Source organism: Juglans regia, chromosome 9 (genome assembly GCF_001411555.2).
Source record: "Juglans regia cultivar Chandler chromosome 9, Walnut 2.0, whole genome shotgun sequence".
NCBI classification, from domain to species: domain Eukaryota; kingdom Viridiplantae; phylum Streptophyta; class Magnoliopsida; order Fagales; family Juglandaceae; genus Juglans; species Juglans regia.
The window spans coordinates 19,834,386-19,859,983 of NC_049909.1; the positions used below are offsets into that span (position 1 = coordinate 19,834,386).

Sequence of the window (25,598 nt, forward strand, 5' to 3'; positions counted from 1 at the left end):
CCCCAACCCCTTTTATTTTATTTTGATTGTTTTATATAATCAAAATTTTTTAAGAAAAATTATACCGAGAAATGATATTTACAGTCGTAGAGTGCGTATACGCCACACAATCACTTCAAAAAAAGTGAATAAACACATGAATTACATGAAAAAAAAAATTAATTTTTTAAGAGCGAACCTCACTCTTTTTCAAAGCGTTTGTGCGGCGCTTGCATACTCTACGACTGTATGTAACATCACTCAATTACACCCTAGTCAATAATCAAGAAGAAGGAATAAACAAATAACGAAATAGAAATTTCTTAAAGAACGGATGAACATACATGTAGGCGAAATTTAGAGGAAACTAGGAGGTGACACAAGTCCGACTCATCAGGCATGTTACACCAATACATGCATATACTTGATACACAAATTTATACGAACACACATGAAGTCAAAGGAAGTAGGATAAGAGATGTCCTTTGTTTCATAAATGGGCAATGAGAAGCCAGATCACAAACAAATATGTTTCCATCCTCATCACTCTTCTAGAAGTAAATTATCAAGGACAAAGTGCCTGGACCAGATGTTCAGGTCAATATAGAATGTGGAACTTTATATAGTGGCATCACTTGAAACTGTAACACTCCAAAATCGCCTGAAGTTGCAAATCAACTTGTAATGTTGTAATAAGATCACCTAGAATAGCCAGGAGGTGGGTAAGCGGAAGGATAAGCAGGTGGATAGCCTTGAGCCTGGGGCTGGGGATAACCATAAGGCTGTCCATATGCTGGTTGAGGTGGATATCCAACGGAGGGAGGAATTGGTTGGTCGATACGAGACATCTGTTGCATTGGGGGCACTGCCATTACAGGTCCAAACATGCCATCTCGCTTGTCCATTTCGATCTTGTGTTGTGTCTGCAAATAATCCCAGTTAATTAGGTATTTAATGACATTTCATTCATTTACAGATATGTTTTCCCACTTGGGGGTAATTTTTATTGCTCTCATACCTGCATACATGCGCAGACCCTACATACACAAAAAATATAAAAAAGTTATATAACCAGTAAGTTATTTAGGCCCAACTGGATGAGAAATTCAGTGGGAGAGGGGGAAGAAAAGCCTTACGTGCAGTACACCATGTCCGCCAGACAGGATAATATTTGAGAAGCCTCTCGAATTTCACTACTTCCAACAATCATTGCAATGATGGAAAAGATGCATGCAACTTGTTGTAGAACGAGCATGAAACCCTAAAAACAGGAGGCAACATGTATAAAATAGTTGCATGAGAGAAGGAGAGAGAGAGAGAGAGAGAGAAAGAGAGAGAGAGAAAGAGAGAAAGAGAGAGAGAGAGAGTACAATGATGCAATTATCACATTGTGTTGTCTGTATATTAAATTCATCTTGTAATAAAAACCGGGTTGAGGCCACTGAATTTCCAAAGCAGAGAAAAACCTGGGAAATCAAACACAAAAACATAGAATCATAAATTATGACAATAGAAGCATTTTACGACTGCCACAAAAGTGAAAAACATAATTGAAAAGTTATGGAAAACCATAATCAACACATTTTGTATTATATTTAAACAGAGTTAGGATGAGGATGAGAAAATCTTCTCATGGTAATCAATCTAACCTTTCAAGAAGTACTGAGTGTTAAGAAGGGACAGATTTAAATAACGTCAATGTAAAGATCAGAAACTTTGTGATCAATTTAGCAGCCTATTAAGTCAATGACATAGACTATATCTACTTCAACTTCCACAGAATAAAGGGTTCAAATGATGGATAATCAATAATTTAGTATTAACACAGAGATAACTTGTTAAACCAAGAAGTATCTGAACAAAGAGAATACACAGCTTAAGTAACAAACATGCTAACCAAAATCAAATAGAATCTGTACCTCAGTGGCTAGGCAAAATTCAGGGCATTTACTCTCCCCACACTTGCCACTACAGGGCATATAACCAGCGCAGCATACATATCTACACCAAATGAAAAAACAGTACATAAGCACCAAAACATCACATTTTTCAAATGAGTCTGAGGGGAATCAAAAGAATAATTACCTTGACATGTCATCGTAAAGGGCTCGTTTACGGAGCAAGTATGATACACATGGCGCACTACAACGAAAAAAATGGATTTTGCAGAGTGAAAATGCTTATGTAATTAAATAGCTTCTGTATTCAATAAAAAAATAAAAGTAAAAAGATAAGCAATCAAATTTTAGATATTGAGACAAGAACAGGTATTTTCATCTTGAGTTGTGTTTATAACTTTTTTCTGTATTAGTATAAATATAAAATATATGATATGCAATAAGAAGAAAAAAATATGACTATTATGGACATACTTATCGACCTATGGATGTGAGCACACATCTATGATAGTGAAAGATCATAAATTCCAAATATTGATTTCACTTGTCAACCGAAAACTTGTTTCCCTTCAAAGCAACAGTTGTGGAAAAGAGAGAAGGCTGAGGACAGTTAGGAAAAGATTAGAGGGACTTACGAAAGGATGGAGGAAAATCAAGCATTGTAGAATTCTTTCTTTTCTTTTGTATTTTTAAATAGCTGTAGACAATTATTATTTGTGAGACGATCATTAGGAAAGGAGGTCTAAAATCTAAATGCCTTTATAGTTTTATGGATAGGTCGATCATTAGCAAACATTTTCTGATCTCAAAGGTAGAAAAATGAATTTGGATGGTAAAATAAAAATAGAAAAATTGATATCTCAATTAGTTGGAGAATCTTTTAAAATTGATTATTTCATATAGATATATTCATGATATAGGTCTAGCTATTTCTTTAATTCAGAAACAATTTGTACTTTTAAAATACATCAAGATGTCTTTGATTAATTTTTAAAAAGTTAAGATCTTCAAAAGAAGACAGTTTAAAGCAAAACATTGTCTTAATATTGAAAATTTTCTAAATCATCGTATATAATCAGATATGTACGATCCAAATTTTTTTTTTATCAGAGTTAAAAACATTAGAAGTTCCACAACAGAAAACTAACGCTACATTCAAAACACTAAACTATATATAGATAAATATATTTCCAGACACATACATGCATTATCTAGACAATATTGGTGGCAATACCCATGACAATGCCATGAGAAAGTTTACATAAAACAGATATAGCATCTATTGAAATTTTTTTTTTTGTTTTTTTGATAGGTAATCAAAGATATTGTATTCATAGAAATAGGCAAGGCCCAGGTACACAAGAAGTATACATGAAAAACGCCTAGCTAGAGGTTACAATAGAAAGAAGAAGATCGTGGACACTAAGTCCAGTACAAACTATAGCCCCCGCCCATAGAAACAATGACTTAAAAAAAGAAAACTTTAAGCCATCCATAGTTCTCTCTTGATCATCAAAACATCTAGCATTTCTCTCACTCCAAATACACCAACACATGCATAGTCTATTGAAAATAATATAGAAGTTAAATACAAAGTTTTATCTTTTTGCGATCCACAATGACACAAGAAAGTATAAATTAATAGGTCATGCTGCCTATTGGAAAGAATACATTAATAAAAATTCAACCAAAAAAATTTGATTGGTAAGTTTGCATCTAAACAAAAATGAGAATAATGATTTAAATATTTCAAATTTAATAAAAATATTTGTATATAATATAATATCTTTTGTTTGTAACCATTTATCTATGTAAATAATATAATATATTGACCATTTATGTGTAATATTTATATTAGATATGCCCCATTTAGACCTTTGCCCTAGCCCTCAATTTATGTTGAGCAAATTCTCTCGCCCAAATTATATCATAGCCATTTTCTCAAAGCCCATTGTAATATAAACACCTAAAATATTTCAAGGCTGCTTGCCCATTCATTGAAGCTAATACACTACGACTTGCAAAACTACAGTCTCTAATGCCCTATATTTACAGTTCCTAAAAGATAGTTTCCCTGCTTTATTCTTTTGATGACTATGAGTATGGAGATGCTTCAATCTTCCCGTCCCAAAGGAAAAGCCAAGTAGTTGTACAGAAACATTTCCAAATTCCGTAGAATTCATTGAAACATTTTCTAGTTACCATCTGTAAATTAACAAACATAAATCTGGATAATTACTCATAAATTGTTCCAGAATTTCCAATCCATTAGAAAGAAAGAACAAGATAATGGCACGGCCAATCAATGCCATGATCAGTAAATTCCAATTCATTCGCAAGAACCAGATATCACATTCCATTCAAATTTGACCAAAAGACCAAAAAATACAAAGTCAACCACTGTCATACAAAGTCAAACAGCTTCTCACAAACATGAGACCACAACGTAAGCAACGAAGACTTAAGATTCAGCGAGTAAGGAATAGATACAGAAACGAAGTCATGAAACATAATCGGATCCAAGATACAAACGAACAGATCGAGAGCACCTACCACCAAAATGCAAAGCAGCAATCTGCACACGCAGTCACACAGCATCAGCAAAAGAGGTATACACACACATACAAATAATATAAGCACAGCAGCGAGAGAGATAGAGAGAGTACATGGAGTGTCAGCCTGAATGGTGCCCATGAGATCGGAGTGCCAGAGGTTGCGGTAGTTCTGGCGGAGCTGCATCTTATCGAGGTGCGCCTGCGACGCCATGTTCGTAAAAACCTTGGTACTGAGCCGCAACCAAAGAAACCCTAGCTCCTAGATCTCGAGGGAGAAGGAGAAGTGGAACATGGAAAATTAATCGATATGACTTTTATAAAGGAAAAATCAATGCCAAAAGACTTTGGGAATTTCGGTGGGCAAAGTAGCATTTGCATAAGAATTTCCGATGCTTGCGGAGACGAATTCAACGACGATGACCAACTTGGGAATTTTCGTCACAGGCCGGCCCTCATAGTCGTGGCACTTGATTATTGATTGGTTACATAGTCTTGACTCTGAGGTCAAATTGGAAACTGGTTCACCTTAACTCATCTCAATTTATTATTATAATTTTTTTAAATTTTAATACAAAATATAATAAACAATTCAACTTTTTTAAATTTTAAAATAATAATAATATTAAAAAATAATATTTTAACAATATTTTATCATCTCAACTCAATTTAATTCAACTCACTTCAACATCTAAACACAACCTAACTTAAAACGGATAGTGATAGGATTTATTACTCTATTACTACCATATTATTACTTATCTACTATTTTAATACATTTTAAATTTTTTTTTATTTTTTTAAATATTTTTTTAACATTCTTAATTATTAAAAAAATTAAAAAAATATATAACTTTATTAATATTCATTTTTTTAAATATTTTTTAACATTCTTAATTATTAAAAAAATTAAAAAAATATATAACTTTATTAATATTCATTTTTTTAATTATTAAATAAAATTAAAAAATTAAAAAAAATTCAAATACAAATTAGATAGTAACTGGATAATAATAAAGTAGTAAGAGCATTGGTAATGGTCTAGTCATTACCAAGTCTAAAATTTAGCTAGAATCTTAATTTTTAGCTATAATATCAATTTTTAACTAGGTGAGTTCACATTGGACTAGCTATTATAAAGTTAAAATAATAATATAATATTATATATATATTTTTTAATTTTTTTTTTACAAATACAATTTATATATTTTTTAGATCTTCATGCTTTGTAAAAATAATGTGCATGCCATGCATGTTTTACCATTCAAAGAGAAAGAGAAAGAGAAGTGATTAAATAATTAAATATTACTTTCCATTATGAATAGTAGCTAGTCATATTTGGAGAGGACTTAAGATTTACTATTCATCAAGTTTTAAGCTTTAGACCATTGACTAATCCAATGTGGAGGCTTTTTCTCACATCTAACTAAAATTTAGACTTACATTGACATTTGACTATTCCATTACCAATGCTCTAACTTATCCTTATTCATTTAGGGTAGGTTTGGGGGGTGAGATGAGAATTTTGTGTTTTGTTTTGAAATTTAAAATATTAAGTTTTGGTATTATTATTGTTTTGAGATTTGAAAAATGTGTATTAGGATTTGAAAAAGTTGAATTGCTTATTATATTTTGTATGGAGATTTGAAAAATGTGTAATGATAAGATGAGATGAGATGAAAATTTTATGTTTTGGTTTTGGCTCCAAACCTGCCCTTAAAAATCACGACTTCCGCTTTTGAAAAATATAAAAGTTCAGGGTTGTTTGGAAATTTCTAAAAGTATATGAACAAAAGTGTAAATAACAACTTCTTCATTTCTTTTTATAAGGCATAGCGGAAGGAAGTGGACTGGTCTGAGTCGCTTCTGTTTGAAAATCTCATTGAGAGAGAGAGAGAACGTAGAAATGGCTTTTCTTTGTCTTGTAGCTCTTGAAAACCCTTGGCTTTGAATAAATAAATCAGAAGCCAAGTGTCACTTCTGCTTGGTCGCCATTCCAGAGCCAAATACCCAGACAAAATAGCCACCAAAGAGAGAAAAAGAATAGAGACAAAAATACAGATTACTCACTGATATTATATTTGAGCAACAAACACTGCTTGTTTCCAGTTTTGTTTTTTTTATTATCCCTTGGTTTTTAATTGGTTTTCAATCAAGAAGAAATCTGTTTCAATGTCTTCGGATTACTTCCTTTTTGATGACCCTTTCTACCTTAATTCAAGCTCAGACATGGTCTCCTCAGATGGAGACCTGCCCTTCCTCCCTGACTCAACCTTCGATATTTTTCAGGCAATTTCAGACAGCCAAAACCATCATAACCCAGTTGATGAATCTCGCTCCTTTGACCAATACTCCTCTAGGCTCCTCTCCTCCTCTCCAAGCCAGCAATTCGAGAGTTTGAACCTTTACCAGTCTACCCATTTTCAGTGTTTACCGAATGGTTTGGATTTGCAAAATGGGTTTGGGAATTTGTCTGGCTTGGAGAATTTGGAGGTAAAAAATGAGGAATGCCAAATGGGTTTCGAGTCTTCTTTCAACCAGACCTTTGCTCCTCACAGTTACAGCGGTGGGGCTGAGAATGTGGCTAAGTTGATGCAGAGGAGCTATAGCAGTAATTGTTTTGATGGAAAGCCTGGTTTTCTATACCAGCCTCGCTTTGATACTTTCATGGAATCCTCAAATTTTCGGAAACATGACCTGAGTACTCCTGAAAGAAGCCTTTTCAGCGGACAAATGAGGAGGGTTTGCAGCACAGGAGATTTGCAGGTAAGCAATACTATCTAATCCTCTTTTTTTGCCCCATCTGTCTCGGCTCTGTTTTTCAGCCCCATATCTAATTAAATCATGTTTTCTTTTTCTCTGTCTTTCAGAATATCAAAGCAGCTCATACCGCCCACAGATCCTCCTCAAGTCCTTTGGCTATGGAGAGTTCATTCATAGAGGAAGCGAATTCCAAAGTAGGTCGTTACAGTGCAGAAGAGAGAAAAGAGAGGATTTCCAAATACAAGGCCAAAAGAACCCAGAGGAACTTCAGTAAGACCATTAAGGTAGTAATTAATTGGGTTTAAATGCATATACTTTTTACCTTCTCTGAGCAAAAGTTCAATAATCTAATACGAACAAACTTCAAAAAAAGTTTCTTTATTTATCTGTGTTTTTGCTTATTCTAAAAACTAATTCTGACTGGTATGATGTTCTTGCGTTGGCACCAGTACGCCTGTCGAAAAACACTAGCCGACAACCGACCCCGCATACGTGGCAGATTCGCACGCAACGATGAAACCGGTGAGATCCCCAAGGCTGCATGTTCAACCAGCATTGAAGACGAAGATGATCTCTGGGTAAAACATATTTCCATATATTTCTCAGCACGTCTGAATATACCTCTCGTTAACATCATATTTAGATGCAAATAATGTTTCACTATACAGCTCGAGGGGAAGCATGAAGACAATGGAACAGTGAGAATGGGACAGTTTGGGAACACTTTTGGAGCCACACAGATACATTACCACGGATTCCGATAAGTGGAGGAATCTTTAGACAGCTTCGGACTACGTGTCCAGAAAAGCCTTTTTTGAGCAAAATCACTCGAAAAAGGCCTTTTATTTTATTTTCTTTTTTCTTTTTCTTTCATTTCTGAATAAGTCACCACTTGTTGATGAGGTTAAAATGATAGTTGGGGAAGTTATAGACTGGCGGGAGGTAGTTTCTGGTCGGGTTTTTTTTTCTTCTTCTCTTTCTTTTTTTCTTTTTGTGCGACATTTCTCGCGTCAGTATATGTATATACGGTGACCAGTAATAAGATTTTAAGGACTTTCTATCATCTTTGAACGTTTGAAATGAGTGAGAACCAGTGTTGCTTATGCTCCTTTTGGATCTAAACATTTCCTAGCTGTACGTGGGTGTTGTGATACGATTACTTGCATAGAAAATTATCACGTACTCACAAACGATGGACGACGTCGTTTGTGAGTAATATGACATCGTGAATTAAGATGAAACTACCATGTATCCGAACTTATATTATTGTCAAGCTGTTTATAGCCTTGCAGAAAACCACGCGTGGTACATAAATAGATAAACCAAAAAACCAAAACGCCGGAACAGTACATCCGAAAAAAGGCAAAAACACAAAATCCTCCTAACATCGTGCTAGCTATTGTCTAATAGAGGGAAAACCCAAAGCATCTAAACGAATAATACCCCTCAGTGATCTTGGTAAGCATGCAGTACCTGAACCGAAAGTCCAAAATGATTATGAGTAAACAATATGATTAATATATTTCAATTTGATGTTTTGTTTTCATTATTTATTGAAAATACCATTTTAGAAACTTGTTAGACATTTTGATCAATCTTATTGGTCAGTTGATAAAAGAAAAAAAAATTGAAAAACCGTTCTGTTAATGGCCCAACACATTGTTGTTAGGAATCACATGCAAAAGATGGATTCTTTGATTCGACATATGTTTACTGGTCATGAAATTTGTATATATAATATACATGGCAAGAACCAGGACGATAAAGAATTTCAAATTCCGAAGGAAATATAATGGTGAAGGTTGGTCACTGAACGTTCTGCTGATGATGTGAGACATGGCAAAATGTCTTGCTTGTTAGATCTGTAGTCTTTGTGTTTGAAGTGTAAAATCATAACTTGAACTCTAATTTAATCATTTAATTTATATTATAAAAGTATCAAAAATTTTGGTCTTTTTATAGAAGAAAAAACTCAACACAGCATGAAGACTCATTTTTTTTAATGGTGATAGAAATATAATGCAATGAGGACACAGTGCTAGTGCTAGGCCTAAATAAAATGTGGTCTACCCAATTATGATGATTAGAGAGCTTCTTTGTATGTGGTGTCCCCATCTTGTGCATGCGTGTTGATATTCTGAGACAACACTCGGTCATATTTCTCTTGTCATCCGACAACAATCGTGTTGATTTTTAACATATCAATAACTGATGTGTAGAAGTAAGTTTCTTGCAAGTTTTTCTTAAGTACATTTAGCATTTTTCTTAGTTCTAAATACCAAGTATAAAGGAAGCAGACAGACAATCAATTGTCTGCACATGATTCTAACCAGACAAGTTTTGCTTAAAGCAGGAATGAGTGGATGGATATTGTCTCTTTAGACTGTCTTTGGAATAGCTGTAAAACAACTTCCAGGTAAATATTTGAGTATAGATTCTGTTTGGCTGGGCTGAGCTGAGCCTTTTTCTCCCTCTGCCATTCTCGCTCACCATTTACCAATTAAGAAACCTCCTCGTCTCATGCAAATCTAACAGTGAAAACTCCTATGACCATTCTTTTTCCCAAAGTCCAATTCAATGTTACTGCAAATGTCAGGTAATCTTGCTAGGAAATCAGTAGCCACAAAAGGGCAAATTTTTCTGTCTTTATTGGAATATTATACAAAAGGGCAAGGGCTCAGTTTTAAGTACTATCGTGCATTCAGCTTAACATCTTTGGATTGGATTGCTTTATCTACATTAGGAGGAGTATTTAATTGACAACTTGGTGCAGCATGGAACATGAAATATGGCAGTACGTTATTCACAAAAAGCAATATGCTTTCAACACTGAACTGGTGTAGTAACACCTGGTCTTTCTCCTACAGTGCAGCAATCGATTTAGTTGAAGAAAGTCATTTGGGTGTCCACCTGGATTTGACTCTTGTAACATTCATGATGCTGCACTAAAGAGACATGTATATATTAGTTAATTTGATTTGTTTGGTCTGAACCAATATAATCTCCTCTTTTGCTAATCAGACAGCCTCCATTCCCAAAATCGGAAAAGAACAAAGTGCAAGGGAAAAGGAGACATTATATTGTTGTTTTTAAATGTCCCAATGTGACAACATTTGATTATGAGAATTTCATTCACCAATCTCAGATCAGTCAAAGAATTTCAAATGCTAGAGGAATGTGTATAGGTAGTTCATGCCTCTACCCTTTTTAGTGTTGTCAAATCGTTGGCGTCCTAACGATGATTTAGAGCAATTCGTCGGTATTGATGGAGTGTGGATGGCATGTTCTCCATTCAATATAGAGGAAGAGACAGAAATATAATGGAAAGCCACTCCCTTTTCATAAAGTGACTATTCCTTTAGTTTCTTTTCCCATCTGACAGACGGTAACAGCTAGCACTTTATCATTGGTGACTTCAAATAAAACCAGTGGTGTGATCTCAACCGTCCCTAAGCACTAATGGTGTGTGATAAACCACCTTAATTGGTCAAAGAGACATGAGAGAAAATAAGTAGAAGATACAGAATCTTAGAGTTGGAACGTTTGTATATAACCTGTACCAGAAATATTGTTTAAACATACAAAATTGTAATGAAGGTATTGTCTAGTTAACTTCTTCCAAATGATCATATAAGTAAGCAGCGTAGCTTTTGCTGTTCCTTATTTCTGAAGCAAGAAAAACTGCATCTTCTGTTGATCTTAAAGGCATGAAAGGTATTGTGAAAGTCCTGATTAAACCATGCCTAGATTATTATCCAACTATTTCAATATTGGGAACTCGATCAAGGCACAGATGAAGCAAGGTACCATGTGTCAAGCTGAACAGCTTAGTGGCATTTCCCACAAAGGGGCAATCCTTTAAGTTCATGCCAGTTGGAACCATATCTGTAGGATGCAATCCTCTCAATTGAAATGAAAATTTAGCTCGAGATGGAGAAGTTCATCACTATTGTAAGCATTTTCTTTACTTGAATCATTGCAGAAAAAGGTGTCATGGAATTCGTGTCTCGTCTTTGGCATTAGAAAGAGATATATGCTTTGAGGATAAAGCTCGTATCTTCTTAATAGTTTGCATAACTGATCCTAATCCACATCAAGCTCAGCATCTGCAACCTTCCATTATTATAATTTGAGCACATCTTTATGAAAAAAAAAACAGAGAATTTGTGAGCAAAAGATCACCCTAGTTTTGCTGTTCAGAATGACAGCCTATACTCGTTCACTCCATAAAAAATGGCAATGGAAACCCAAAAGGAACCAATAAGCATCTAATAAGAGTCACAAAAAGGAGATACAAGGACCGAATCTTGTCATCAATCCATAGCTCCAAATCTACAATTATGCAGTGACTGTGAGTTGACCATCAGCAAGCCAACTTCCTACTGTGAACAATCTCTGAATGAGAAAGATGACTCGCTTAATGGGGAGAGCAGTATAGAAAAGAATGCTTATTAAATTTGATCATAACCACCGAGCAACAATGATTCCAAAGACAATCTTTTGACCAAACCACAATATTAGAATAACTTATTGAAAAAACTAGTTCAATTTCCAATCATTGCACTGCTATAGATTATAAGATGATTAGTCGACTGGCCTCTTGGAAATATATATACCCCAAAGAGAATTTTCTCTGGGATGACGAAAATGAGTGATTGAAAAAGTTGTCGGCTACGCTGTCCTTTTCCTGTGTTTTTTTTTTCTCCAAGAAAAGGTTTCTTGTTGGTACATCGAAAATTCCATGTTTTAAAAGCTTATATTCATGATTTTGTAAAATTATACTTTGAAAAGAAGTTCATTTTCTTTAGTTTTTAAAGCTTGTGCACGAAAGGTATATGATTAATTAGTAGACCCGTTTTATTTTTATGTACTGTCCATCTAGCAGACCGGAGAGAACCTTGTGTCACTGATGATGAAACTTTTGATTCAGGAAAAAGAAGAGGAAGAATAAAATTTTGAAGCCTTTTCCTAGTGGGAAACCAGTTAGGCTGCCATCTAACAGCTAGCAGTTTAAGTCTAGCTTATCAGAATCCAACTCCAAAGGAAAGCTATGAAAATGAGTAGGCATACTAAAGTTTGAGGAGGCAAAATTGCTATTTTAATCAAGCATATCATATGCTTTTTATGGAACTATTTCCCACCTCCTAACATATCAATAACACACCCTTGTGCTGAGTAATAGTTAGAGATGGCTTAAAGTTGACTAAATCAAAGAAGGGTGCTTTAGGAATAATTCCTATAGTTTATTTGTGCAGAACTTTCTTATGATTATGCACTTAGTCCTCCTTGGTATTTTATTCTGCTTGTCTCCACTACTTGGAATTGGGAGTGAGGTCCTTGTTGCTTTCTTTATAGTCGTACATAATCTCTCTCTCTCTCTCTCTCTCTCTCTCTCTTTGTGTGCGTGATCCTGTTTTGCCTTTTACAAATTGATTTTATATTAGCAATAATTAGCAGTAATGGTGGTAGGCATATTGTTTGTGGTTTGGTGAAGTGAATCTTTTGCCTTGCTGGGAGGCGGCTTTTCCTTTTTTCTTTCGCCAAGTATTTTGTGTAATAAGTGGCTTTGTTTTCATACCATCAAGTGCAAATTATATAAGCTAAAAGCGAAGATTATGTCCAAAAAGCAGTCAAATGCTAGAGTTCCTCTAGGTCTATTGTGGGCATAAGAAATTCCCCCAGCTTGTGAAGAAGCCATAAAAAGCTACCCCCATTAACAGAACTCTCTCTCTCTTTTTCTTGATGGTGTTTTGCTTGTGGGGTCTCGCAACAACTTCAACACGATGACAGGTTGGGTTCTGGCAGCAGAATGGCTGTGCAGCCTATTTTGAAATTCAATTACCAAACACAACTTGAGGAGGCAAATCCCAAAACTGCTAGTAACATTTGTTAAGGAAAATATTCTTCTGGTTGCAAATAGAAATGTAGCTACTTTGGTGGGGGCATATATCCAATCTAGTGATCTCCAACCACAAGCATTGCAACTGTCAATTCATCTTTTCACTCTGAATAACACTTCCCTGCCAAAGTGGGATTAGATAGTGTGAGTTATTTTTTCCCCTTTTTATGGTATTTTTTTACATAATTTGTAAGGTTTATTTTCTTATGACTCCATAGTCAAATTAGAATCCTTGAAGATAATTAGCATTCTTATTTTAACCCTTCTTTTTGTTTTTTGTCTTTTGTTCGTCTTTCTATAAATTTGAAAAGCCTTTGTTCAGCCATGATTTTTGCATTATTCGGTTAGCATACTAAAACGGTTTCTACAATTTCAAAACTATGAATCCTGCCACCCTTATGTTTTTAAATGCCAATTTCTCAGTATTTCTTCAAGCTAGGGTGGACATGCCTGCCACAATCATCTCGTCTCCAACGATTTCTTTGATATCCCCTAAGATAACACCAATAATGTAATGAATAACACATTACTTTTCCTATTTCTGCTTCCAATTACTGCAATGATTATAGGTCAATCAGAAGTTCCTTACCCACAAGGGGGGAAAAAAAAAAGGTTGGTTTGTAATGCAATGCAAAACATCCCTTCACGGGGACAAAAGCTGAAGAACTTTAGGCGGTCAGCCCACATGGACAAACAAACATGTAGGAGCTGCATTATTATAACAACCAATCAAAATGGCTTCAGAAACTAGAAGTACGGATGTGTAAAAGTACAAAAAGGTGGAAAGATTCGAAGGAAAGAAACATGAACTACATGATTTAAACTACCACATTTGATCAAGATATCACCAGGCCGCCTGCAGCACAGCATTGGTTACTCAAAGTTGAGAGGATTCAACACTGAGGAAAGCTTTGGCGTGTTCATTAATGCAAATTTTGGAGACTTAAATGTCCTGCATTGCTGTGAAGAACAATTCATATCCAGCAGCTCAAGTGTCCTGTGTTGAAAGGGAGTTTGAATTTCTTTTGGGAGCTCAACTATCTCCATAGTTTCCCAATTCCGAAGGGGGCTCTCAACCTGAAAATGGCAAAACTCGCAGGTCAAGTGCATCCTATTTTGAAAGGTTAAAAAACATTGCATAAAAAAGGGAAAGCATGCATATACACCTTTCCTCGCCTCTGTTCTAAAAGCTCGCTTTCAAATGATAATTGCATTGAAGAATCTGAGAATAAATGAGGTGATTAGTTATAAGATACAAACAAATAAATGATTAATAGCCTGATAGGCATGGCTTAAAAAAATAACAAAAGAAAAAAGGAAACTTGATTACTACCATCATCCAATCCAAGAGTCCTCATAAAGTATTCCATATCAACAGCGCTTGTTCTTGATTTAACACACCCTTTATGATCGTGTAGGAATTGTTCGTCCACAACAGAACTAAGCTTCTTGGAATGATTAATTTTTAAAGCCTGATGCACAGATAAACTTTCTCGATTCGAAATGTTTGCAAGTGCTTTCCTGCCATTTACTTTCCCTTGAGCATTAAACTGATGGTTCTTTAATTCCTGACAGGCTGTGGGATTAAGAACATTAATCACTCCCTTGACAGGAGATCTAGGGTTAGAAACATTAGTCTCTTCATTGTTAGTACTCAACTTATTCAAATGTTTCTTCTTTGAAGCCTGAAGCATAGAGGGTTTCCCGGAGTTTAACTCGCTAAGGACATTGATCTTTCCTCCAGAGATATATGTTGGCTTGCATACACCATGTTCTGCATCAACAGCACCAAGCTTAAGGGAATGGTTCTTTGATGGCAGGCATGTAGAGGGTTTTGCTGAATTTGAAAGGTCAGCGAGTGCTCTTCGACTGCCAACTGATACAGTCTTCTTTTTATATACATTAGTACTCTTTATAACTGAATCCCCTGAAATATTAAATATGAAAGTCGAAAGATGAAAGACTCAATAAGAATGGTGAAAAAACAACGACAATGACATTCACAGAACAAAAGGCTTAAGCAGATCTAAAGTACCTCTGCAATGGGAGTTCAAATTCTGCTCTTGCATCAAGCCGCCAGATTGAGTTTCCATTGTTCTCTTACTAGGATGGCAAGGTAATTCTGCAGCATAGATTTCACACTCAAACATAATGCAGGGTTTTCAATATGACATCCTTCTCAAACTGTTGACGTGACATTAAACTTGAAATAGTAAGCAAACAGGTACAATTCACAGAGTGAAAATGCCACCCAGTAAGTGGAAGTCATGAACCGAAAATGTGTTGCTATCTAACCTAAACATCTACTACCTTGGGCTTAGGTAAACAGACCATATGGTGAGGTGCGCCAGCATAATACAGATTAAAATGTAAATTAAATACTTAAATCAATTAGAAACCAACCGTAATGACAAACATTTTTAATGCAAATCTTAAAACACGTTCGCCTATTTCTTTGCCTCACTCTTGCGTTTCTCGTTAAATTAACTCCAGAGTCCAGTCTTTTAGCTTCAATAACCATTTTGAACCCTTACTACATATGAAGACAGAAGAAAGGTTTCCCAATTCTCTGATATAGCACGAGAAAAAGAAAGCCCTAGTTTTCCTATGAACTTTACCCATTATGAAGTTCGCTTCGAAGTCTGAATCAATCAGCTTAAAGAATCAAAGTTCTGTTAACACAAGAAGAAACCCACAAAGGTCCACCAACAGTTCACAGCGCATCTTTTCCACTCTCTCTCTTCCCATATGCACCATACAATCACACACCCACTGCACCAATGGCCAAAAAATCACTTGTAACGAGAAAAGCACGCAAGCGTTCCAAACAAGCAAGAAAATACATAGATTCCACTGATCAATTAAGTAATATTTATTTCATACGATGCATCCAATGTAAACCCTGATCAATAGAAGAAGAAGAAGAAGAAGACGCAAAAGAAAGAAATTAAACGAATAGAAGGACTTAGTTCATATATTAAAAGGACAGGGTTTACACCTAGAACTCACAGATGGATGATCTCCGATCTTGCTCTCTTTATCTTCTTCCGAAATTTCGTCGAGTTGATTCTCTTTCGTATATCTGTGTTTCTCAGGAACTTTCTCTTGTCAAGGTGGTTCAAACGTGAAACATGGTTCCAACGGTCGAGTTTCTTTTAAGTATGCTATAGATTCAATACACCGGCGATGCAGTAGGAAGTTTACACATTCGATTCGGAAACCTTGCCACGTGGCGTTAATCTGGACAACATTTAAGGTCCTTTCCGTCTTTATGACACCACCGTTAATCTTTTGCGATATTCATTTTGCAACGGTCAAACCAAAATACATTGACGTTTACTGCCAATTATACATCGTTTGTTTGTACAATTCATCTCAATTCTTTTTATTTTATTTTATTTAATTATTATAATTATTTTAAATTTTTATATAAAATAAAATAAATAATTCAACTTTTTTAAATCCTAAAATAAAAATAATCTTAAAAATATATATTCTAACAATATTTTATTCAACTTTTACGGCTCATTTAGATATAGAAACAATCTCACCTCATCTCATCATTACAACTTTCTTAAATTTTTACACAAAATATAATAAATAATTAAAAATTAAAAATCTCAAAACAATAATAATATTAAAAAATAATATTCTAACAATATTTTATTCAACTCATCTAAAATTATCTCATCTCATCTCATCTCATCTTACTATCCAAACGAGTCATAATCTCAACTCATCTGCAAAAAAAAAAAAAAAAAAATCTAAGCTTTGCTACTTGTCATCTCCGAATCCGCACACCACACTTTTATTATTTTTTTAAGTTTATTTTAATTTTTTTATTTGATTCTTTCTAAACTAATTTAGATATTTTACTCATTATTTATACACTACAAATTTGATAAGAAAACAAATAAAAAATTATGTATTATATGTGGAGATGATGAATAGAATTTTTCATTACATATATTACTTTTATTTAATAACTTTAACCATTTCTGAAATTCATAAAAGGAAACACTCGAAACAAAAGGCAGAAAAAATGTTGTCTGTCAAATATATATTAGTTACAAATGAGTTATTTTATTTTCGAATTAGGATTATTTAGTGCACACTATTCATAAAACTTAAATAATAAAATTTAATTTGTAAAATTTATTTTTCAAATCAAATTATGTTATATAAACAATTTACTAGATGTTCTCTAAATACAGACTTTATAATAGAATTTTTCATTAGTTTTTATTTAAGAATCCATGAGTTCTACAATAGGAGTTTCTCTGCAATTATTGAGTCATTTTTCATTTAAAACTTGAGTGGAATGTCGATTAAAAAATAACTAGAAAATTAGAGGGGAACAGACTAGGGCCGAATTTCACATCAAACCAAAAATGCATAAACAACACCACGGTCCACCATTATATTTACAGATCTCTGTAGCGATGCATTTGATCCTCCGGAAAATCTCAACTGGCAAGTAAGTAATGCCTACTAATTATAATATTATATATATTGTAAGGCAAAAGGACAAAAGAAACCACCATCCTGCTTCTTGTTTTCTTCTTAGCTTTTACTGGGATCAAGAAATCCGTATGCCTCTTAAGTAAAGCGTTTCTTGAACAGATGATGTCGCCTCGCAGGATCTTTGGGTTTATTCTTGAGCTGGCCTTGCCGATGTTTTTGCCCGGTACTGCAAATAAAGATAAAAGTTCATGATACAAGATTTGAAGTGAGTGCCAGCAGGCATTGAGGTAAACAATGCAACTAGAGCGTAATATAAAGGCCTATAATTAGTAATCCGCGATGCCCCATATTGAGTGAGTATGGGTGGTGAATGGGGGGATCCCATACTGCTCAGGACTTGGGCATCATTTGGATTGTTACATAATCTTACTCCTTGTGATGTAAGAGAAGATGGAGATTATACCTGTATTCCATATAAACCATCCCATTTGCACCTGACATAGCACTCATGGATCCCATTAATCGACGGCCCTTATGAAGCGCTATGTCATCTGCATCTTCTTCTAATTGCTCCAAACCGACCGCATCATCACCCGCACTCAACACCTGATGTGCAAAAAAGGTCAGAAATTTCTTTTCTCATACAACAGTTAAGTTCAAAATTGAAAGAGAAGTGAAGATATAGACCTTTCCGAGAAGTGCCAATTGTTCATCTAGACTGTGGTAACTTAAATCAGCTCCAGTATCAGGTGGAGGCAAGCTTGTTATTACCTGTCACGTGCAGAAGTTGAAAACCAATTACTTAACAATTGAGATCCCTATGAGATGCAATTTTGACAGCTTATGTGTGGGAACACTTAATTGGGCAAAGTGATACCAGCTTATTTTTAACTTAAACCAATATACATGATTTAGAACTTAGGGAAGCCAATAATAAGTCCACATGTATGACCATCCTAATCAGAGCTCCTTCCAGCAAAGAATGGGATACCTACATCTATACGGACAGGCTAAACCAACAATCTTCTCTTATCACTTCAGGCTACTATATCCCCACAGGTAATGGATACAATTACATAAGCATAATTGCAGTAAATTCAATGAATAATAAAATATAGTCATATACCTTAAAGCTATAACCTTGATCAATCAAAAACTGTTGCCTTTTACTTGAGTAGTACATCTCCTGCATTCAAACCAACAAATTGGATATCAAAAAGCTTAGCAATAGAAATATAACATGCAACATGTTGACAGACAAAAAGAGAATAGAGGCGTACCTGTGTATCTGTTGACACAAGGGAATAGAAAAATGCATTATACTCCTCTTTACCTCCTGCCATCCTGTCCTGAAGTTTACCCTGTTGATAAATTGGAATTTTTGAAATATCACACCAATGTCCATTGGATTTTTTTTCAAGATTGCATCCTTCAGGCTTTTCAAATAATGATCTCAATCAATTAAAAGAGCTAATTATTTCCCACACCAGCTAGTAAAAAAAAGCTAGGTTACACACATAAGAAGAGAATATGAAAACTAACCTTGGCCCTGAGAATACGGCCCAGACGTTGGGCTTCTTGACGTCTTGAACCAGCATGTGAAGAAATCTGAATTATAACATTTGCCTCAGGAATATCTATCGAATTATCACCCACCTGAAAATGACACAAACAATTAAAAACATCCTTTTGTAGTCTAAATGTTCCAACTTTCAGAAGGTATGACTTAGAAATTATAAGAACTAGTCAATGATGTGAAGAAAGTTGGTTCCCCACAAAGACAGAGAATGGTTTTTAACCTTCAGAAGACTAACAACAACAGATTATGCAGCTATACAGCATATATAACCAGATTTTCTTAAACTTGAAAAGTGAGTTCCCCAGGCACGTCAAGCACCCAGTAAAGCTTTATGGTTTACATATCCATGCATGTTTTGGTGAATTTTACATATACATCAATCATCAAGTAATAAAGATTGTATGATTCATGAAATAAGACGAGCCTTTTCAAGTTGAAGTTACTGAAAAAGAAGATAGCAAAATCAACCGAGTACCTTGGACAGGAAAATAGTGTTTACTTCCTTGCTAGTTTTGAAAGCTCCAAGAATTTTTGTCCTCTCAACATGGCTATACATTACAAATACAGATAGCCAGCATTAGATATGAGCCAGCACAAGTAGAAGCATACTTCTAAAGATAAAAGATCTCCATGAACTACCTTGTAGCACCATAGATCATAGGTTTGCGTAGTTTCATCGCATACTCCGTGAGTGCAAAAAGATTGTCAGCAAAGACAATTATCTTATCACCACGTTGCTGTTCATGAAACCTTATGAGAAACTCGCATGCCCTAAACTTATTTGGGTTCATCACATAAAGTGCCTGGAAATGTAAAAGACCATTAATTATGTTAGGAGGAAAAATAATGCCAAGCAATGAATCTACACAACCACCATGAATCTGCTGGCTTTTAATAAAGCAATTCAAAACTTCTTACGATCAGAGAATAACACCCTACCATGAAAGTCTAAATAGAGCATCAGAAGTCAATGAAGAAAGACATTGTCTAACAGAGAAACAAAAAAACAAAGACAAAAACAAAAATGACTGGATAATAGAGGAAGAGACAAGATGACTCAATGGTGCAACAAAAAATACAATCCATTCATCATTGCACATAAGATATAACTCCCCTAAATATTTATAAAAGAAGCATTGCTGTAATAGGCATACCTGCTTTTTTTTGGAGTTTTCTTTCTTCAAATATTCAGCAAAAAACTCCTTTGTCATTGGACACCATACTTCAGCACACTGTACATTTGCTATAAATCCACCTTTCACTAGATCCAACCAGTTTGCTTCATACAATTTGGGACCGATAAGGAAGTTTAGATCTGTAATCCTTTCATCCTCTCTCACAAGCGTGGCTGAAATTAGATTAGTTAATTTTCAGTTCCCGGCAGGGAGAAAAGAAATATAAAGACTGGATGTGCACTCAATCTACGAAAATACTATCATGCATACCAGTGAGTCCAAGTTTACAGTGGGATTTAGTGATGCTGATGACCTTTCGAAACATGTGAGCAGGAACCACATGCACCTGAACAAAATGGATATAATACACCAACTTACTATGCATATAACATTCACATAATCTTACAGGCATGAAGTCGCAACCAAAATGATAAAGCTTACCTCATCCATGAGAAGCAATCCCCATTCTCTATTTCTTATTTCTTCAATAATCTTTTCAGATTCTTCAGACCGTTTACCACCAAAAGCAACCATGTTATATGTCGTCACAACCACCCCAGCATTGCCACGAAATCTTTCTTTGCTATCAGATGTGAAACGACAAATTTGATCATCACCGATGGATGACCACAGTTTGAACTGAAAAGCCCATTGATCCACCGAAACAGCATTTGTTGCTAAGCAAAGACAGCTTTTTTTTATTCGGCAGGCTGCAGAGACACCCACTAGAGACTTTCCAGCACCGCAAGGTAGTACAATAATTCCAGATCTAGCTCTACCTATAATTGATAATTTTGTTGTGTCAACTAAAATACAACTTCTTCTTCATTCAAATCAAAACAAAATGTATATACATATAGACTAAAAAGAAAGCCGTAAGCTTTGGACCTTTGGACGAAGCTCATACAGTTGGGGAAGATGTTTGAATTGACCACAAAAAGGTTTTACTGCAATCGATATGCCCTTGGGCATGGCCATGTATAAAAGAAATCAAAATCGGAAGGGGTGGACCATTAGAAGCATAGAAGATTGAAAATTAGCATGTGGAACCAAGCCTGTAACTAATTCAAAATTTATAACTAATTATTCTTCTTCTTCGCAAGAGTAATCTACAATACACCAACAATGAGCCCGGAAATTGTAGCCTCAAAATGTGATTCATTACATACAGGTCCCACCTAAAAGAAAAATACACTTAGAAATAATCTAGAGCATGTCCCAATTTATTGCCAGTTGATTAAGATACTATAGATACTTAGCATCACAAGATAAACTCACCATTTCCAAACATTTTAGTAAGACTCTTTTCCTGATATGGCCGTGGTTGTGCTTCAGGCTTCAGGTCCATGTTGAGGTCAGGGTTGACCTGCAGTGCCAGAGAGCAAATTTAATAAAGATGCACTATGCAAGTCCAAGACATGATGAAACTTGTGGATGTGCCTTCACTCAACGACATTGAAATTCAGCTTAACATTCTACTTAATTTGCAGCAGGGGAAACACATGAGAACTCCAACTCACGGTATCATTTCTGAAGTCGTACTCCTCCAACATGGGGTAATTTAAAGCATTTGGCAAGCAACGTTGCTTTACATTCTCAACCTGTCAATTAGAGAACAAAGGATAAAGAAATGTCTTATCTATAGCCAAGGATCCAAGTATGAAAATGATGTTTTTCGACCATTGAAAATAGAATGCCTCAATAAAATCTGTAAAAGAATGTTTCTACCCATTTTGGTTGGCATTTGGCTTTTCCATATGATGGAGTGTATAAGTACTATTCGATCCAATGTTTAAGTTTATTGCTCGTGGAAGAATTCTATGTAAATACAACAATACTCAGATCTTTTTTATTGGACTGGTAACAATACTAAGAGACGAAACATACTGAAACAAGCAGAGCTAAAAGATCACACATTAATAATGTATAAGTGAACACTACCCAGTAAAATCCTCTCACAGAAAACTATGAAATAATAAAAAAGACTGAAACAGGATGGCCTAGACCCAGCTGATACACTTACTTACCACATGACTGGCTTACATCCAATTTATAGAGCAAGGGCCAGACATAGATGAAAACCTAGGTGAAGTAACTGTATGAAAAGGGCAACATGAATCATGCATAGCCTAACACATGTTCAATTCCAAAAACCTAAGCATGCATTACATCCAGAGGGTCAATTTTAAAAGCATGAGTTCAATTTCAAAAGAGATAAGCATGCATTACCTGAGAAGGGTCAATTTCAAATGCATGAGTTTCTTTTTGTTCCACTGCAGTCGACACTTCTGCTCCATTAAGTAAATCCTCATGACCAGTTCCAATTTCACCAATTGATTTGCTAATTGTAAATCCATCACTTCCATTTGAGCCCTAAGCAAAATCAACATATAGGTTTAATTATTCAACTGATAGAAAATGTTAAATATGTTATGAGGATACTTCTCGAGCAAAAACACAAACAGCAATGAGATTGAAAAAAAAAAAATGTAAAGCAGCCATATCTGACAGGAATTCCTTTTTCTCTCATTTTTGTTTTTGGTTTTTTTGGCAATGCATGCCTTCATGAAAAATATACCAGCACATATTTGACGTACGTCATAGACCATTAATGTGGAAACTTAAAAAGTTCCAGTATAAAAGCCTGTACAATTGAAGCAGAAAATGAATCCTAATAAGATCTCATATCACAATCACAGCTAAATGATTGTCTTTGACAAACTTCACATATTACTGGAAACAGCCCGGCATGCATACAAACAAAGAGAAACACATTCGGAACAGGATATAAAGCTAGAACGTGCAACCAATTGAAACAACTCTGTTCAAATAACCATGAACCAACCGCTAGCCAAATGACCCAATGACTAAAGGGCTAACAGAAGTTAGTCATGTCATGAGAAACAATACGTAGGCGCTTGCCATTTAAAATCTAACTCTATTAAGAAGCCAACCTCAGAATTAATCCTTGCCCGGGAAATAACTTCATCCTTGAGCAACTTCTTCAAGACCTGCAATGAGTTCAGTAAGTACAATCAGCTTCAAAAACCTAAAATCTTCATACACTGTGCACGACTAAAAGCTAAAAGCAGAATCACTTGCCTCCGGAAATGGGGATTCGACAAAGTACCGATTCTTCTTAAGCACAAGCTTTACTTTGCCATAATTGGCCGTGGAAGCATGTATGAAATCAACCATTTCCTTAGGCAGCTTGGTCTTTGATAGTTTACTCAAAACAGCTATAATTGTTTCCGTTGCAAGACCAACAGACACCGCAGCATACAGCGAGTGCGGGGTCAGGTTGTACTCGTGCATCGACTCCGGCCTAAAAATCGAAATTCACGTTACGTAAATGTCCAATAGATTGACGAACTGAGACCCACATAACTGGGTTCAAAATTAGATACCGGCAAACGGGTTCGGCGATAGCGATAAGAAAATCGTAAGCTTGTTTATACAAAGTCGAGAAGGTTTCGAGGAAAATGCGGCCATCGGCGCAAGCCCACAAAGGCCTATTAGCATGATCCGGCTTCAGCTCTAATTTGCTAAAATCTCTCTTCTTCCCTTCTCTCTCGGCTTGAATCAATCAGATTCACACAACAAAACGAATCCAAATCAATATTTTCGTACAAAATCACTATAAATTCGTACTAACAACAATGACTACAACGAAAATACCATCACGATCCTCGTCGACTTCTTCGCCAAAAAAGGCGTCTTCGACCTCGGTAATTTTCCTGTGACCTTCCTTCGCCGATGATTTGTGCTTTTTGGCGGGTCGGCCTTTTTCACCTGCGAGTACGAACCAGAATTTAAATAGAAAACATATACTACTTTTTTTTCAACATATTTTCTTCCAGGATCTTTGCTTCCGCTTGAAATTTATATTATATATACGAATTCGACGAGGGAAAGATTAAAAGTCCGGTACCGTGTCCCATGATCTTCGATGGGAATCTAAGATTGTTTAGTGCGATGAGCTTGTCGGAGACTCAGATGCTTGGTTTCTTGAACGAATGGACCAATTTATAGAGGTTTTGGATTGCAGAGATTGAAGAGAGGAGGATCTCTAGATCATTTGTAAGAGGAACCGCCCGAGTAGGTCACCGTAAATCCGCGATCGCGTGAGGGGCACGTGCGTATATGGAACGAAGAAGATCCTCTGTAGGCCCCATCTCAGTCCTCTACATGGGTTGGGTTTCACAGATATGGCCCAGCTTGCCTTTCAACGCAAGAGCATTTTTTCCCAAGAGTAATGCTACTGAGTATAATAGTTTTAGGTGGGCAAATAAAATAGTGTCTATAATTCAAAAATTATTATTTCATATAGATTTTGAATTTATCTATATTTTAATCATGCCATCAACTACAAAATGACTAGACTAGATTTGGATACAAAATCTATCTCATTTCATTTAATCATTACAATTTTTTCAAATTCTCACATAAAATATAATAAATAATTCAGTTTTTTAAATCCTAAAATAATAATAATAATAATATTAAAAAATAATATTATAATAATATTTTATTCAACTTTCAACTTCTATCCAAATTTACTATTCAAACCTCCATTCAATGAGCACGTCAAATATTTAAAGAATAAGATTGTAATACTTGGGACGTGAATGAGATCATACATTATCTAAAATTGAGAAACTTTTATGGTTTATAATAAATTAATGTAACTCAAATTATAATATTAACTAATAATTTCAGAAAATAAGCCCATAAACGACTTAAATTTTATCATATCTTTATAAAACATAGCTTATATCTTGTATATTATGGCTTCGTTTGGTTGATGAACTCCTCTCAATTCATCTCAACTCATCATTACAACTTTTTTAAATTCTAACATAAAATATAATAAATAATTTAACTTTTTTAAATCTTAAAATAATAATAATATTAAAAAATAATATTCTAACAATATTTTATCATCTCAACTCAACTCAACTCACTTCAACATCCAAACACAACTTATATCTAGTGAAGTTATCGAAACAAAGAGGTTTGTACTCTATATTTGATTTTGGAATTTTTCTACTCAGCAATTTTACATCACACACTGTTGATGTGGGTCTTTAATTTTTGTCTTTTTATTTTTTATTTTTTCTGAATAAATATGGAGTATAAGATTGCTGAATATAAATTTTCATAATTTTGTTTTCAAAATGTCCTCTTAAGGCAAGTCACCCGCAGGAGACCCAGGACAGACCCAGGACAGACGTGTTGAAAATGGCCCAAATCAGCACCAGACCCACGACAGACGGGCTCACCTTGGAA

General features: G+C 35.0%; 4 protein-coding genes across 8 annotated transcripts; 1 reads left to right on the forward strand and 3 right to left on the reverse strand.

The window, feature by feature from the left end:
- Window positions 1-354: 354 nt before the first annotated feature.
- Window positions 355-4,907, reverse strand: LOC108997440. 2 transcript variants are annotated; one of them, XM_035694026.1, is made up of 8 exons: window positions 4,544-4,907; window positions 4,431-4,452; window positions 2,065-2,121; window positions 1,899-1,980; window positions 1,350-1,445; window positions 1,116-1,240; window positions 1,003-1,016; window positions 355-907 (listed from the first exon to the last, which is right to left on the reverse strand). In XM_035694026.1, exons 1-8 carry the CDS (start codon window positions 4,641-4,643, stop codon window positions 678-680), a joined length of 726 nt encoding a protein of 241 aa, XP_035549919.1. In that variant the 5' UTR covers window positions 4,644-4,907; the 3' UTR covers window positions 355-677. The 2 variants fall into 2 exon arrangements, with proteins under 2 accessions (XP_035549919.1, XP_018829274.1); XM_018973729.2 differs by having other exon boundaries at window positions 355-902; window positions 998-1,016.
- Window positions 4,908-6,521: 1,614 nt separating this feature from the next.
- Window positions 6,522-8,230, forward strand: LOC108997344 (zinc finger protein CONSTANS-LIKE 2-like). The gene is made up of 4 exons (XM_018973558.2): window positions 6,522-7,195; window positions 7,300-7,476; window positions 7,642-7,770; window positions 7,861-8,230. The coding sequence occupies exons 1-4, from the start codon at window positions 6,602-6,604 to the stop codon at window positions 7,954-7,956; spliced, it is 996 nt and encodes a 331-aa protein (XP_018829103.1). The 5' UTR covers window positions 6,522-6,601; the 3' UTR covers window positions 7,957-8,230.
- Window positions 8,231-13,779: 5,549 nt separating this feature from the next.
- Window positions 13,780-16,224, reverse strand: LOC108997301. 4 transcript variants are annotated; one of them, XM_035694013.1, is made up of 6 exons: window positions 16,101-16,224; window positions 15,710-15,863; window positions 15,127-15,213; window positions 14,425-15,018; window positions 14,258-14,313; window positions 13,780-14,168 (listed from the first exon to the last, which is right to left on the reverse strand). In XM_035694013.1, exons 2-6 carry the CDS (start codon window positions 15,711-15,713, stop codon window positions 13,965-13,967), a joined length of 945 nt encoding a protein of 314 aa, XP_035549906.1. In that variant the 5' UTR covers window positions 15,714-15,863; window positions 16,101-16,224; the 3' UTR covers window positions 13,780-13,964. The 4 variants fall into 4 exon arrangements, with proteins under 4 accessions (XP_035549906.1, XP_018829051.1, XP_018829054.1 ...); XM_018973506.2 differs by having other exon boundaries at window positions 16,090-16,211; XM_018973509.2 differs by lacking the exon at window positions 15,710-15,863 and having other exon boundaries at window positions 16,101-16,221.
- Window positions 16,225-17,438: 1,214 nt separating this feature from the next.
- Window positions 17,439-24,386, reverse strand: LOC108997443 (general transcription and DNA repair factor IIH helicase subunit XPB1). Its single transcript, XM_018973737.2, has 19 exons — window positions 24,241-24,386; window positions 23,988-24,101; window positions 23,717-23,885; window positions 23,412-23,634; window positions 23,264-23,320; window positions 22,539-22,682; window positions 21,830-21,910; window positions 21,588-21,675; window positions 20,751-21,088; window positions 20,580-20,655; window positions 20,289-20,482; window positions 19,774-19,937; window positions 19,610-19,682; window positions 19,098-19,211; window positions 18,836-18,916; window positions 18,682-18,741; window positions 18,243-18,326; window positions 18,019-18,161; window positions 17,439-17,781 (listed from the first exon to the last, which is right to left on the reverse strand). Exons 1-19 carry the CDS (start codon window positions 24,248-24,250, stop codon window positions 17,691-17,693), a joined length of 2,304 nt encoding a protein of 767 aa, XP_018829282.1. The 5' UTR covers window positions 24,251-24,386; the 3' UTR covers window positions 17,439-17,690.
- Between the last annotated feature and the right edge of the window lie 1,212 nt (window positions 24,387-25,598).